The 14,982-nt window shown below is 45.7% G+C and overlaps 3 protein-coding genes across 3 annotated transcripts in view; all 3 read left to right on the forward strand.

Annotated features, from left to right (window-relative positions):
• The first annotated feature begins 875 nt into the window (after positions 1–875).
• Positions 876–2,877, forward strand: LOC113744615 (uncharacterized). The gene is made up of 4 exons (XM_027275148.1): positions 876–1,434; positions 1,505–1,840; positions 1,918–2,253; positions 2,544–2,877. Exons 1-4 carry the CDS (start codon positions 1,089–1,091, stop codon positions 2,597–2,599), a joined length of 1,074 nt encoding a protein of 357 aa, XP_027130949.1. The 5' UTR covers positions 876–1,088; the 3' UTR covers positions 2,600–2,877.
• A 5,421-nt stretch (positions 2,878–8,298) lies between these two features.
• mavs (mitochondrial antiviral signaling protein) lies at positions 8,299–12,484 on the forward strand. The gene is made up of 5 exons (XM_010756308.3): positions 8,299–8,405; positions 9,661–9,783; positions 9,953–10,133; positions 10,331–10,923; positions 11,026–12,484. The coding sequence occupies exons 2-5, from the start codon at positions 9,661–9,663 to the stop codon at positions 11,665–11,667; spliced, it is 1,539 nt and encodes a 512-aa protein (XP_010754610.3). The 5' UTR covers positions 8,299–8,405; the 3' UTR covers positions 11,668–12,484.
• A 1,576-nt stretch (positions 12,485–14,060) lies between these two features.
• The window catches only part of pank2 (pantothenate kinase 2), a 7,470-nt gene continuing 6,548 nt past the window's right edge, over positions 14,061–14,982 (forward strand). Inside the window, exon 1 of the mRNA XM_027275207.1 lies at positions 14,061–14,418. Within this exon, the coding sequence (XP_027131008.1) occupies positions 14,220–14,418 (199 nt within the window). The 5' untranslated portion in view covers positions 14,061–14,219. The remainder of the gene's footprint in view (positions 14,419–14,982) is intronic.

Here is a 14,982-nt window from a genome sequence, read left to right on the forward strand (position 1 = left end):
GCCCTTCACTGAAAGAAGTTGGCCCATCTGAACCAGGGACCAGTTCTCGTGATATATCTGTGAAAACGTGTCCATGAAGCTTTGAAATGAATACTTACACGTAACGCTCATTTTTCTCTTGATGTTCCACAACCGTACACACCTCCCAGCTGAGGCCTGGATCATTCTCCTGGTTGCTCCTGGTTGCTGTTTTTGAGTCTTGCCGTAATTCTTAGGTGAACAAAACCATCACAGGTAATGTTATGTGTGTGTTTGAGCAGGTTTACGTAGGTGTGTTTCTGTCCTCTGCTTGGGTTGAAAAGCTGATTACTACCCATAAATTGAAACAATAAAAGAATGCTTTCTGTACTAACACAAGCAGAATGTGTTCAAGAGAACCAAATGTCCACCTGTAGAGGGACAGGGATGTGTCATGTCCAGAATGTCCTGTAATGAGGACATTCAAAATAGGTGGGTGCGAACCGAAATCTACTTTGTAGTCAGCTGAGTAGATTGAATTTGATGTGGCTTGTTACAGGTAACGTGGAGTGGATTTTGAGAGGTTCAGACGGGAGGGTGATGTCCTATCATCCATGTGGAGAAATCTGAGAGGCATTCAGAGACCTGTGCAGAGACGAGGGGTCATCAGGAGGAAATGACAGAAAGAGATGAGCGTCATTACAAATAGCAGTGATACGAGAGAGTGGTATATAGCAAAAAGAGAAGAGGGTCGGGGTGAGGGTAGGATTCAAACCAGGGGATTCACGATCAGAAGGTACTTTCATGATCCTGCAGTAAGGTGTTACAATCTGAAAAAGTGACACGTCTTTAAAACTAAAAGTTTATGCGATGAAGAAAATTATGTAAAGAGTCACTGTACAGCACAGGAGCTACATTCAGATGCAGACACGTGTCCACTGAAGAACAGAAAAAATACAACCAGTCAGAAATAGACCTGAGGGTAAGTAGACCTGATCCAGAATGTGACCCCATCAGACTGTAAACCATTTAGAACCCCCCCAGGCTCTGTCCCGGGTCAAGTCTCAGTTACCAGGTAGCAAGAGGACTTCTGTAGACCTCTACAGTTTGTTTGTGTGTTTGTCCAGCTGATGTTGTGGCTTGTTGTCCTCGTAGTTTCCAAGGTGAAGGTGAAACCAGGCACCAAGTCTGTCAAGCTTCCTTTCAAAACCAAAGTCCAGCAGCTTGACAACATCACAGTGGAGTGGAACCGCTCTGACCCAGAACTCATGAAGGTCCATGTTTATCAGAGCGACGGTGTCGAACAAGATGACTTTTACCGGGGCCGCACAAGTATGAAGGAAGAGCCACTGAAAACAGGAGACCTCAGTCTGACGCTGACGGACCCCTGCTACAGAGACAGTGGCACCTACATCTGCACCGTCCACAGGGACGGAGAAATCTTGGCACAGAAAGTAGTACGACTCCAGGTCAAAGGTCGGTATTGTAGATACAGGTCACTGTAAGCTGTTCATAAAGGTGATGATGTGGTTTGTTGTTTTCATAGTCCCCCCGGAGGTGGTGGAGTACGGGGAGTGGGATGAATATTTCACACTACCCTTCAAAGTTCAAGATGAGCTTCCTGAAGACGCAACAGTGGAGTGGAAACGCACAGAACCCGAAATAATGACGGTGCATGTGTATCAGGAAGGCAAAGAACAGCCAGACAAACAAGATGAGTATTTCCGTGGTCGCACAAAGATGGACGATGACCCACTGAAATCCAAAGACCTCAGTGTGAAAATTAGTAACCCTGGATACAGCGACAGAGGGACCTACGTCTGCACCGTCCACAGGGATGGGGTCATCCTGATACAGAAAAAAGTGCTGTGCCGGGTCAAAGGTCGGTATTGTAGATACAGGTCAGAGGTCAGTGTAAGCTGTTCATAAAGGTGATGTTGTGGTTTGTTGTTTTCATAGCCCCCTCGGAGGTGGTGGAGGTCTATGAGTGGGATGAATATCTCACACTACCCTTCAAAGTTCAAAATCAGCTTCCTGAAGACGCAACAGTGCAGTGGAAACGCACAAAACCCATAAAAATGATGGTGCATGTGTATCAGGGAGGCGAACATCAGCCAGACAAACAAGCAGGGTATTTCCGTGATCGCACATGGATGGCTCGTGACCCACTGAAATCCAAAGACCTCAGTGTGAAAATTAAATACCCTGGATACAGCGACAGAGGGATCTACGTCTGCACCGTCTACAGGGATGGGATCATCCTGATGCAGAAAGAAGTGCTGTGCCGGGTCAAAGGTCAGTCCTGTAGACTGGTGGTAGGGTACAGAAACACTAGGTAACTGTAAAGTATGATAAGGTGGTCTGACTGAATGTTAGTTACTGGTTTGATAATGGTTGTGTATTGATTACTGATGTTGGCTGATCATGGTGGTTTATTACCAGCTGATCGTGTTCAGTTTCTAAATAGTTTGTAAACTACTTTAGAAATGTTCATCTTTGGTAAAGTCTGAGATAGATGACCAACATTAATGTAACGTTGACATGAATGTAAAGTGATTCATGTCGTTAACGTGTCTTCTTTGCAGGAACAGACGGCGGCGTGAACATGCGTTTGATGACCTGCGTCACTGATCAGCACTGATGTGTCGGTCGCCAACGAGCCGCTTCAAAGAGCCGGCTCCTTTAAGTGACGATGGGAGCCGGCTCCGTCCGTCCGCGAGCTTCTTTTCTTTCTTTTTTACTTTTCTCTTTAGGTAAACTACCTGCAGGCGCTGCAGGTGTTGGCTGCAGGTGTCACGTGCACGCTGTGCAACCAATCATGTGAGCATTGACAAGGATCATACCACCAAGCAGGGAGGGGCGGGGCGCTGAGACGGTGACAGGAGACAAGAGGAGTGAAGACGAGAGAGTGTGGTGCAAAGATTTATTATTTTATTCTGTACTGAAGATTTTGGTTTCATCTGTCCAGATGTCAGTGGTGGGGATTAACAAAGCAGTGTGCTGTGTTTAATTCCTCTTTCTTTCAGTACTTTACTTGTTCTGTTAGGTGTGTGTGTTTAAATAAAAAATAAAATGTCAGTAGCTGTTTTTTAAATTTCTATGCTCAGGTTTTTATAGGCGTTTCTATGCTTTGTGCAGCAGAGTGGCTCTTCAAGCAAGTTAGTGCACAAGTCAAACAGAGCTAAACCTGCCTGAATTATAAAAGGTATAAGTGATAACATGAAGAGCTGCTGATCAGATGTAGTGATGAAGAGAAATAAAGGAGCCATGTGAACGTACCCGTCTTTTTATTGTTTTATTATGTTAGCATTAGAAACTGGGACGCACACTCCACATGTTAATACATCAGCAGAGTTTGGACTGCTTGGATGATATTTATATATATTTCCTGATGGGGACGTTGTCCTGTGGTTGTCCTCGTGGACGGGTTAGGGTTAACCCTCCTCGTTCAGGTGTGACCTTTCAGCTGTGGAAGTGAACCTGCTTCCAGTCGTCGTGTGTTCAGCAGTGAAGCGGCGGCCGCCTGCGGCTCAGACGGCAGATCTGACATTTTAGTCTGCTTGAGTGAAAGAAAGGTTACAGGGCGGCAAAGCTGCGACGCTCTTCATGTGCTCCTGCTCATCGTTTCCTCTGTGACAGACCACAGGCCTCGGTCACTGAGCGCAGACCAGTTTAATTAATTAATATTCTTCTACATTAATTAAAGACAGAGACACTCTGCAGCTGGACGATGTTCCACAGACCCCTCAGGGAATAAATGATAATAAATGGACTTTACAGCATGTCGCATTTTACAGACACTAGCTGTAAAACTATTACACAATAAAACACGTTTGTATTCAAATGTATTCTTCACTCTCTTCTCCTCTGCCATATCTCCAAAGAGGCTGCTGAGCCTGGTTACATTGCTAACGCACGCCCAGCTCCAGTTCTGGCACGACACAGGCTCTGCTCCCCGTCCGCATTACCTCACACCCCAAGCCTGAAAACCTAGAGCTAACAGACTGAGCTAACAGCAGCTAACAGACTGAGCTAACAGCAGCTAACAGCAGCTAACGGGATGAGCTCGTGTCCCCGTCAGAATGAGTTCAGTTAAAGGTCATTAGTTCAGACTCAGCAGACAAACGAAGAAGAATGATGAATGAGAAGGTTTATTCATGTCTTTAACTATGTGCATGCTGAGGGAGCTGCTCCTCCTTCTGCTCCTCCTCTGCTCCTCCTCCGCTGCTCCTCCTGCTTCTCCATGCGTACATTTAAAGTAGTAATGGGACCGTGTGGACCCTGAAGGCGGTTTCATTTCTTTCATGCAGCTGCATTAAGCAGCGTTACGTAACAGTGGAGCACTGAGGACAAACATCTCCTCATCCTCTCATGGAGGTTTGTCCTGGTGTCTTCATCATGCACAGCTGATTCTCAGTCTCCTGCTGAGTGCATGAAGGTTGTTTGCCTGAAGATGATGCTGCTCAGACAGAAACTGGCAAACGTGATGCTACATGGACAAACCTCCGAATATTCTAAAGTATGAAATAAATTCATTTAAAAACATTTTGTTCTCTTGAAAAAGAGAAAAAATACAGATGAAAATAAACCGAGCGTTCTCTAAAACAGCTTGTATGGTCGTGATGGCAGAGGAGAACAGAGCGAAGAGGAGGTAGCAGATAGCTTTAGCCTAACCGCTCACTAAAGTAGCTAACCGCTAACTGCTAACTAAATTAGCTGTTAGCATGCTAACAGAACCGGGCTCAGCTGCTGGACCGGACCGGGTCGGAGCCTCTGAGACCGACATAACGTGACAGTACACTGATCAGTACCTGTAGAGCTAAAGCTAATATAATAACGCTAACACAGCTAACACTGAGGATCCAGCTGGTTTGGAGCTAGTGCTAATGTAGCTAACTGCTAACATAAGCTAATGTTATGGAAAGGCTAACATAGCTAACTGCCAACATAAGCTAATGTTATGGAAAGGCTAATGTAGCTAACTGCTAACATAAGCTAATGTTATGGAAAGGCTAACATAGCTAACTGTTAATATAAGCTAATGTTATGGAAAGGCTAACATAGCTAACTGCTAACATAAGCTAATGTTATGGAAAGGCTAACATAGCTAACTGCTAATATAAGATAATGTTATGGAAAGGCTAACATAGCTAACTGCTAACATAAGCTAATGTTATGGAAAGGCTAACATAGCTAACTGCTAATAGGCTAACATAGCTAACTGCTAACATAAGCTAATGTTATGGAAAGGCTAACATAGCTAACTGCTAATAGGCTAACATAGCTAACTGCTAACATAAGCTAATGTTATGGAAAGGCTAACATAGCTAACTGCTAATAGGCTAACATAGCTAACTGCTAACATAAGCTAATGTTATGGAAAGGCTAACATAGCTAACTGCTAATATAAGATAATGTTATGGAAAGGCTAACATAGCTAACTGCTAACATAAGCTAATGTTATGGAAAGGCTAACATAGCTAACTGCTAATATAAGCTAATGTTATGGAAAGGCTAACATAGCTAACTGCTAACATAAGCTAATGTTATGGAAAGGCTAACATAGCTAACTGCTAATATAAGCTAATGTTATGGAAAGGCTAACATAGCTAACTGCTAATATAAGCTAATGTTATGGAAAGGCTAATGTAGCTAACTGCTAATATAAGCTAAAGTTATGGAAAGGCTAACATAGCTAACTGCTAATATAAGCTAATGTTGTAGATTTAGCTAGTTTTGAATGTAGCTAATGTAGCTAGCTGCTAACATTAGCTAATGTGTCCAGGTTAGCTCACTGCTAACATCAGCTACCATCACATGATGTAAAGATTGCTAAGTAGCGAACCGCTAACTGTGGTTAGCTCCACTGTTAGCCGTGTAGCTAACTGAACTGAAGTAAACTGTAGCTTACCGTAGCTGCTGTTAGCTCATGTTAGCTACTGTCAGTTTTAAATAAAATAATACTTTTTAAATTAAAAGACAAACATTCAATTAGAGCGTAAACGTTGATTAACCAATAATCAGTGAACTCACTAACAAACTTGATGTCTCCAGCTTCTCAAATATGAAAATTTGTTGCTTTTGTCTTTTAATTATTTTAGTAATTTTAATTTATTTGTAATAAATTGAGCCAAAACAAACATTGTGAAGGTGTCGCTCAAACTGAACCATCGATCGATTCATGTAGAAAATAACCACAGTGAATACATTATGACATTTTACTTGAAGTACATATATTTGATTATACTTTTTCTTTCAGTTGTATGTGTACAGTGTGGTATTAATACTTCATCAGGATCTGAATACTTGTGTTGGCCTCCATGTATTTCTTTTATTGAGACGAACATGCTGCTTTCTCATCCGTGATGGATGCTTGCTGCCGCCTCGGGCTCTCGCTGTGGCTTCATTTGTGTCGTCCTGTTAAAGACATGAGAGCAGACCTGGATCACACAGGACTCAGGGATGGAGATGAGAGTAGACCTGGATCACACAGGACTCAGGGATGGAGAATGAGAGTAGACCTGGATCACACAGGACTCAGGGATGGAGATGAGAGCAGACCTGGATCACACAGGTCTGCTCACACAAATCCTCTGACACCTTTTACACTTACAGTTCAAAATAAACAGACCAGGGCAACAGCGCCACCTACAGTCATGCCTGAAAATAGTAGCTCTCCTGCATTTCTGTCACTTAATGAAAGACTACAGATTATTTTAGCATTTGTGAAAAACAAATCAAACATATGAAAGATCACTGAAATGATCGGCACCTTCTATAAGCTCCTTTAACTTGTGATTAAACTCACCTGTAGAGATTCACAGGTGCTGCCAAGAAAGAGATCACACTCAGAACCAAGTCCATCTCCAGAGATCTTAAAGTTTGTGTGTGAGGTTTGAATCGTGGATAATGAACCTGACCTGCAGACTCACAGTTCAACAGTCTGCTCACATCATTCGTCCCAACATGAAAACATATACAGTCCGACATCGTGGAGGTTCACTGATGTTCTGTGTTGCTGTTACAGCAGGACCATGACAAAGTGCTGCAGAGAGTTCAATGCCATGAGTCCAGATCTCACAGACCTGTGGAGATCTCAGAACAGCGTCCCATCAAACCTGAAAGATCTAACCTCAGCAGTTAGAGAATGATGAGACATGAAGACATGAAGCGAGCCTCCAGCGTACCTTCATGAAGGTAAAGAACCTGCAGGACACAGCTGGAATATCCTGATCTTCTTCATGTGGGTCAGCTGACAGCGTCTCTCTGTTTGAGCCTCCTGCCTGATGAACATTGATAAACTTTATAACTCATGAGTCATTTATGAAGTACAACAAAGAGGATTCACAGTTAGAGAGGGATCATCTGTGGCGCCACCCTGTGGTGTAACATGAGTATGAAGTGTGACTTCACTCAGCTCATCATGTGTTAAAGAAGTCGTATAACTGTTATATAGAGATCGTATAACTGTTATATAGAGATCGTATAACTGTTATATAGAGATCATATAACTGTTATATAGATAAGATAAGCTAATACTTTATTTATCTGGGGAAATTCACTTGTTAACAGCAGCGAAAGATAGAATCGAGGAGGGAAACACAAGTGTACATATTTACAAAAAGTACTGAAGTAGAATGTGCAGATTTACAAAAACAAGTACTAAGAACATAAACCAAAAAAACACACACAAAACAAAAATAGCAGTGGGACGTGAGCAGGAGACCACAACATGATCAGGTGTTATAGAGCCTGACAGCAGCAGGGATGAAGGACCTGAGGAGAGCCCTGCACACTCTGAAGAGATCATGTTATACAAAAACAAACATTAATAGAACATTACAATATAGATGGATTAAAAGCTGCAGAGGTTTAATAACTGAAATATGATTTATTATCAGTTCATGTGGAGCTGGAGGACAGACTGCACCTTTAACTTCAGGGGGAGTGTGTGTGTGTGTGTGTGTGTGTTACACAGGTGAAGTCACACAACAACACACACACACAGTGCATAGACCGCTCTGTATATCATGAAGCCGGTCTGAGGTCTGAGGTAGTTGATGTAGCTGCAGCCAGGTGGCGCTAAACTGTCCCCGAGCTGTGATAAAGATCAATAATAATCAACATAAATCAAATATTTCTGTAATAAGTGAAAGTGAATAAGTTACAGTGGCATACTCGAGTAAAAGTACTCCGTTACAGCCAGCAGGTGACGCGCAGCTCTGTGGGATGACAGACCTCAGATCAGCCACCACAGGTCACTGCACGCCCCGCCTTCTTTCCCTGCATGAGCTGCTCCCATTGGTGCAATGTTTGATTGACAGGCGCTGTGGTCCAATAGGAGCAGAGAACAGGCTGGCAGGAGCTGCGCAGATGTGAGGAGCCGTCAGACTGTCAGAGAAGAGCTGAGCTGAGGCACGAGCTGCGGACACACCTGACCACCAAAGGTGAGGCTCACCTGAGCGCGCTTTACCGTAAATACTGTGTACACTCACCGTGTGTGTGTGTGTGTGTGTGTGTGTGTGTGTGTGTGTGTGATCCGGTCACAGCCCGTGAAGTCACGGAGACGCTCTGACACGAGCTCGTTTCACTTTTAAAGTGTACCTGAGTTATTACTGACAGATTAAAGTCATGCACAGGTGTGTGTGTGTGTGTGTGTGTGTGTGTAGCTCATTTACATACAAACACTCCGTATGTTTGATGAGACATTTCCTGTCAAAGTTCTTTTTTAATCTGACTCCATGTCAGCTCGTGTTGTCCCCTGTGAGCCTCCGTACACATGACATGAAAACACACACACACACAGACACACAGACACACACACACACACAGACACACACACATATTCATGAAGCGTGACACACTCCTGAAGGAAGGACTGACCGCTTAGAGGTCAGGGCTGCATGCTTTGTCCTTGTTACACACACACACACACACACACACACTGACCGCACACACATACTATCTCTCTCTCACACACACACTCTCTCACACACACACACTCACACACACACACACACACACACACACACACACACACACACACCTCCCTTGTCTTGTTAATCTGCTCTCTCTCATCACTTTACACTCATTCATTCGTGCATGCTTGAAAAATAATCCCTGCCCACGTTGCAGATTCCTGTGTGGACCCGAGCAGCGTACCTGTCCACCTGCTCAGGTACAGCTCGGCCTCGGACGGCCAATCACAGCGAGGCAGGGAGACTTTGCTCTCTGTCTCTGCTGTCTCACGTTTACACTAAACTTGACGTGACCTGTGACAGGACAGCAGGTTACTGCAGCCGAGTGTTTAGGTACAAACACAGTGAAGGATTTACGGAGTGTGTGTGTGTGTGTGTGTGTGTGTGTGTGTGTGTGTGTGTGTGTGTGTGTGTGTGTGGAGTCACATTCATAAAGTTCAGATATCAAACTGCTGCAGAGGATTAATCAGTGACTCGTCAGCGTCTCGCTGCAGACAGCTGCAACCTTGAGACGTCCGAGCGTTCTCCTCCGGACAAAGAACAAAGACGTTCAGGCCGATCTTCACTTTCACTTTCAGTTTCAGTGAGCAGGAGTTCCCCTGACTGTCTGTGCCCCGTCACGTCTCACATGTACTGAAAGGAAAGCAGGAATGTGATCGCTGTGTTAACTCTGCACGTCAGGACGGAAAACCACATTTCACTGATTGACTTCCTGATTTCACAGATGTCGTTTGCCAGAGACAGACTGTACAAAGGATACCTGCTGAGGAGAATGGCCACGATTGTGTCCACGGTGAAAACCAGAGAAATAGTTCCTCATCTGTCCTGCCTGACTGATCACGACAGGGTAAGACTGACGAGTGAAGCAGAGAGCGTCCACGTTCCGTTTGTTTCAGATAATCTGATCATGATCTGCTTCATCATCATCTTATTAATAATGATGCTACACACAGAAGAAGAAACAACTGAAACATAAATGCATGTGGTTTGTTTCCTTTAATAAATTCCATTTTTAGGAAAACATCGAGGCCAAGCGTGACACCTGTGGGAACTACGACAGCATGGTTCTTCTCCTGGACTGTCTGAAGAGGAGGGAAAACTGGCCGGAGCAGTTCATCGCAGCGCTCGAGGCGTGCGACCATCAAACTTTGGCAGATGAGATCAGAGCAGAGTACGACGCTCTGAGAGGCACCAACAGTGAGTCAGCAGTGCTGAAGTGTGACACAGCACGTGCACTGAAAGTGTTTAACCAGCACAAACAATAATCTAAAGGCCCCATATGTTCATTATGATCTCATGATGAACTAAACCTGAGATGATGCTGACTGTGCAGGCTGAGCTTCACTCATATTCATAATCAGATCTGAATGAACTCTTTGTTTGCTCTGTCCTAGATTCCAGCCCGAGCTCCCCTCCAGTCACCGTCACCAGGGCACACGTCCATCCAGCTCCATCTGCCAGTCATCTGTCCATCCCGGAGAGTGCTGACAACACTCCGGCTGCCCAGGCGGCTTTGCCCCCTCCGGACATCCCCGCTCAGCCACAAGCCCCCCAGAGCTCAGCAGACCAACATCCTGAGGCCGAGGAGGCCGAGATTAAAGTGAAGCCTGCTCCGTCGACTCCTCCTCCCTCCCCTGAAACACCACACAACCAGGCGACGGCAGCCCCGCCGCCTCAGAGCGAGATCGGTTCTCATCAGGAGCCGGTGGAAAACTCAGAGTCAGACATCCAGGACGTCTCCGGAGATAACGGTGTGAACGCAGGAAACAGCGAGGCAGCGCTCAGCTCTGTGGACACTCCTCACCCAGAGCCAGCGCAGAGTCCACCTCCGACTCAGATGAACTCAGATGTGACTGACAGATCTTCTTTCCCCACGATGACCCCAGAGAAGCCTCCAGTCCAGGACACCAGCCCTGTAGAGGACCTCCAACGTGCTGCTGCTGCTGCTGTGCAGCCTGAGGAGACGTCTGAAGCTCCGGCCACACAGGTGAACACCTGAACACCTTTGTTAATAATTCAGGGTTTCTGTTTGATGAATCGTGAGACGTGGACATGGCGTTAAACTGTTTCCTCTCTGTTTCCTCTGCAGGTTGCTGCTGTGGTTGCTGCCTCTCTCTTTGATGACGCTCTCTGTCTGAGCAAACCCGGTGAGCTCATGAGCGTTCAGCCCCAAAATCACGCCACCGTCTCTGCACCCAGCTCACCGGAGCAGCCCTACTCGGGTAACAGTGAGCGGCTGGAGATAAGCGAAGCTGCAGCAGACGCTCCTGCATGCTCTGTTACCAGCTCCACCATCAGCACCACCACCCTGGACACAACCTCCGCTCTGCCGTGCCAGGAGAACGGCATTCCTCTGAACCATAACGAGCCGGAGGAGAACCAGTACGACTCTCCTGGACAGAGTCTGGATCTGCAGGAGGTGCGGATGAACGTGGTGATGATATCCGAGGAGCCGTCTATCCTAAACTTGGATGGCCAAAGCTCAGCAGCTCAAATCGTGAACGGTGAAGAAGCGCTGCCGCCTCCACCGCCGCCACCCACCAACGCTGCTGGTACTGTATCGAGCGTAAGTACCGACGACCTGTCTGAGCCAGAACCGGAGCAGAAAACACGGCGGGATTCAGAGGAGCACACTTCCTCTCGTGCTCTGCCAGCTAATACAAAGTACATCCTGACGGCTGCAGGAGTGGGCGCCTGCGCTCTGCTGATGGCGTGGAAGTTTAAGAACTAAGGAGCTCTAATACCTTTAAAGGTCAGATTAGCTTTACGGCTGTGACAGAGGATCTGAACCTGTGGGGCCTTGTTGGAAGACCTGAAGCAGCTGTTTAATCATTACCTACAGTAATAACAGCTGACCCTCCAGACCTTTGATCATGTCATTAATTACAAACCTGATGGACTCTCTTATCTCTCATTTAAACGACCCGATCGAGCTCACACCAAATCTACACTTCTGATTTTAAGTTCTGGGTTCAGATCTCAGGTTATGATGGACTAGCTGCAGATGTGTGGTGCCGTGTGTTAACAATAATAAAGATGATAATAATAGACGTGTTTATATGTTGTCTGAAGATCAGACTGATGACTCGTGCAGTGAGGATTAACGAGGAGCTGAAGATCACTGTATTAACTGTACATATATAAATATACTGTAGACTGTATGTTTATCATAATGTATTTTAAAAATCGAGCTGAACAGAATTAAATCTGGCTGTAAATCTCCCCTGACTGTTTTTAAACTCGTGGTCAGATTTCTTGATGTTTTCAGATCATGTAAATGTAAATGAGCTGCACTTTGCAGGGACTTTCTGCTCGTTATCTGGTGTAAATGTTTGAGATGGCTTTTTATTTTCATAGATTTGAAGGTTTTTACTGCGAACAGCTCCGTCAACATGAGAACTGTCACTGTAATCTGTTAGGATACTGAAGTGTACATTGTAATCTCAGTTTAGTAAGTCTGAGCTCAGTTTTTATGCACTTCTCTCTCTTGCTATGCACTTAAAACTCACATCAATAAACCTGAAATTATAAATAAAAGATTGAATGTGCACGTTGTTATGGGTTCAAAGTATCAAAGTTTAAGTTGGATTTATTATTCTTGTACAAGAAGGAGCGTTACAGAGAAAAGGCTCCCTGAGGAGCTCTAAGTTGGTTCTTATACATTTTTAAAATGGGCTGTCACCTCCCACTGTATCATAACACATCATAACATTCTCTTTGGTTTTCTGCTCAGTAATGAGCATTATGTTTTATATCCACATGGTACTCCCGTGGCCTGTCTCTCCTGACCTTGTACTGTTGATCTATAATTGTCTCTCCCTGCCAGCCTCAGTAAATCACAGGCCAATATAAGAAGTGCATGAGACACACACACACTCTCTATGAGTTAAAACATCTGCACTCCAGTATAATCCTAATTTTTATAACGCGTCTCTATGAAACACTGCTCACTCATCTTACAGTCACTGTCACAGCAGTAACATACAAATGAACAGACGGGACAGAGGCTGATTACTGAGTATTTAGTTTGAGTAGCACTCACCTCAGGTGTTATTATTTATTATAAACACTTATTATATTTACATGTTGTCAGTATTACTGAACCACTCACTGTTTAACATGTGAAGGTAGAAAAGTCATTTTATTATAGGTTATACACAAATGTAAACACTAATAAATATTGTATTTCATTCCTGTCAGTAAATACTAAATCTGACTCCTGAATATGAACATCAGGGCTGCCGTAGCCTAATAATACAAGTCAAGCATCCAGTAGCAGCAAACAAACATTAAACAAACATTAAACAAACATTAAACAAACATTAAACAAACATTAGAATGTTAAAAATTAATTTCATTTACCTTCAATTTAAACTTGTGCTAAAATATTGAACATTTGATATGTGCAGAATAATTAAACATTTGCATAGAAATTAAAGTGTGTGTATGTGTGTGTGTGTGTGTGTACACAGAGATTCTGATTCTGAAAATGTAGAGAGAGGAGGTGCAGGTGGAGGTGCAGAGGAGGTGCTCACAGAGAGACAGACAGACAGACAGACAGCAGATGGAGGTGCAGAGGAGGTGTAGAGGAGGTGCACACAGACAGACAGACAGACACACAGACAGACAGACAGACAGACAGACAGACAGATGGAGGTGTAGAGGAGGTGCACACAGACAGACAGACAGACAGACACACAGACAGACAGACAGACAGACAGATGGAGGTGCAGATGGAGGTGTAGAGGAGGTGCAGAGGAGGTGCACACAGACAGACAGACAGACAGACAGATGGAGGTGTAGAGGAGGTGCAGATGGAGGTGCAGAGGAGGTGTAGAGGAGGTGCACACAGACAGACAGACAGACAGACAGACAGATGGAGGTGCAGAGGAGGTGTAGAGGAGGTGCACACAGACAGACGGACAGATGGAGGTGCAGAGGAGGTGCACACAGAGAGACAGACAGACAGACAGACAGACAGATGGAGGTGCAGGTGGAGGTGCAGAGGAGGTGCACACAGACAGACAGACAGACAGACAGACAGACAGACAGCAGCCTGGCTCTCAGGCTGACGGATACGCGCTCTGATTGGTTCAGCCGTCCCTCAGTCAGCTCCTGGCCCCGCCCCCTCCGTCATATAAAGGACGTCAGCACAGACACAGCTGGCTGAGCTAGCTCCCGAGCCGCGGACTTTAATCTTCTTTATTATTATTAATCATTATTATTTATCTTTATTATTAATCATTGACATTCAATGTGTTAGTTACCACTCTCATACAGTGTATGTGCAGTCACTCAGGCCGCTCCATGGCGTTCAATGGCCGCCAACGCGACGACGACAGCTCCGAGGACGGAACGCCCACGAAGCTGCCGCGGCCCGGGAACGAGACGAACGCGTCCGCGGGAAGAGCCGCGTCAGACCGGCCCACCGCCAACTCGACGCCGAGGCAGCGGATCGACTCGGTGAAGAAAACAAGGCCGCGTATGTTTTTAAAACGATCTCGGTGTTTACACACACACACACACACACACACACACACACACACACGTGGGAGCTGACGATGTCGGTGTGAGCGGACGGTGTGAAGCTGACGGTGTCGGTGTGGGCTGACGGTGAGCGGACGATGTCGGTGTGAGCTGACGGTGTGAGCTGAGTGTGTCGGTGTGAGCTGACTGTGTGGCGGTGTGAGGCTGACGGTGTGAGCTGACGTGTGTGAGTGACTGTGTCGGTGTGACTGACGGTGTGAGCTGACTGTGTCGGTGTGAGCTGACGGTGTCAGTGTGAGCTGACGGTCGGTGTGAGCTGACTGTGTCGGTGTGAGCTGACGTGTGACAGGTGTGAGCTTGACTGTCGGGTGAGTGACGGTGTGAGCTGACGGTGTGAGCTGACGGTGTGAGCTGACGGTGTGGTGACTGTGTCGTGTGAGCTGACGTGTCGGTGGTGAGCTGACGGTCGGTGTGAGCTGACGGTGTGAGCTGAGCGGTGTGAGCTGACGTGTCGGTGTGAGCTAAGACGGTGTCGGTGGGAGCTGACGGGTCGGGTGAG

Source organism: Larimichthys crocea, chromosome XXIV, assembly GCF_000972845.2.
Source record: "Larimichthys crocea isolate SSNF chromosome XXIV, L_crocea_2.0, whole genome shotgun sequence".
Lineage (NCBI taxonomy): Eukaryota > Metazoa > Chordata > Actinopteri > Sciaenidae > Larimichthys > Larimichthys crocea.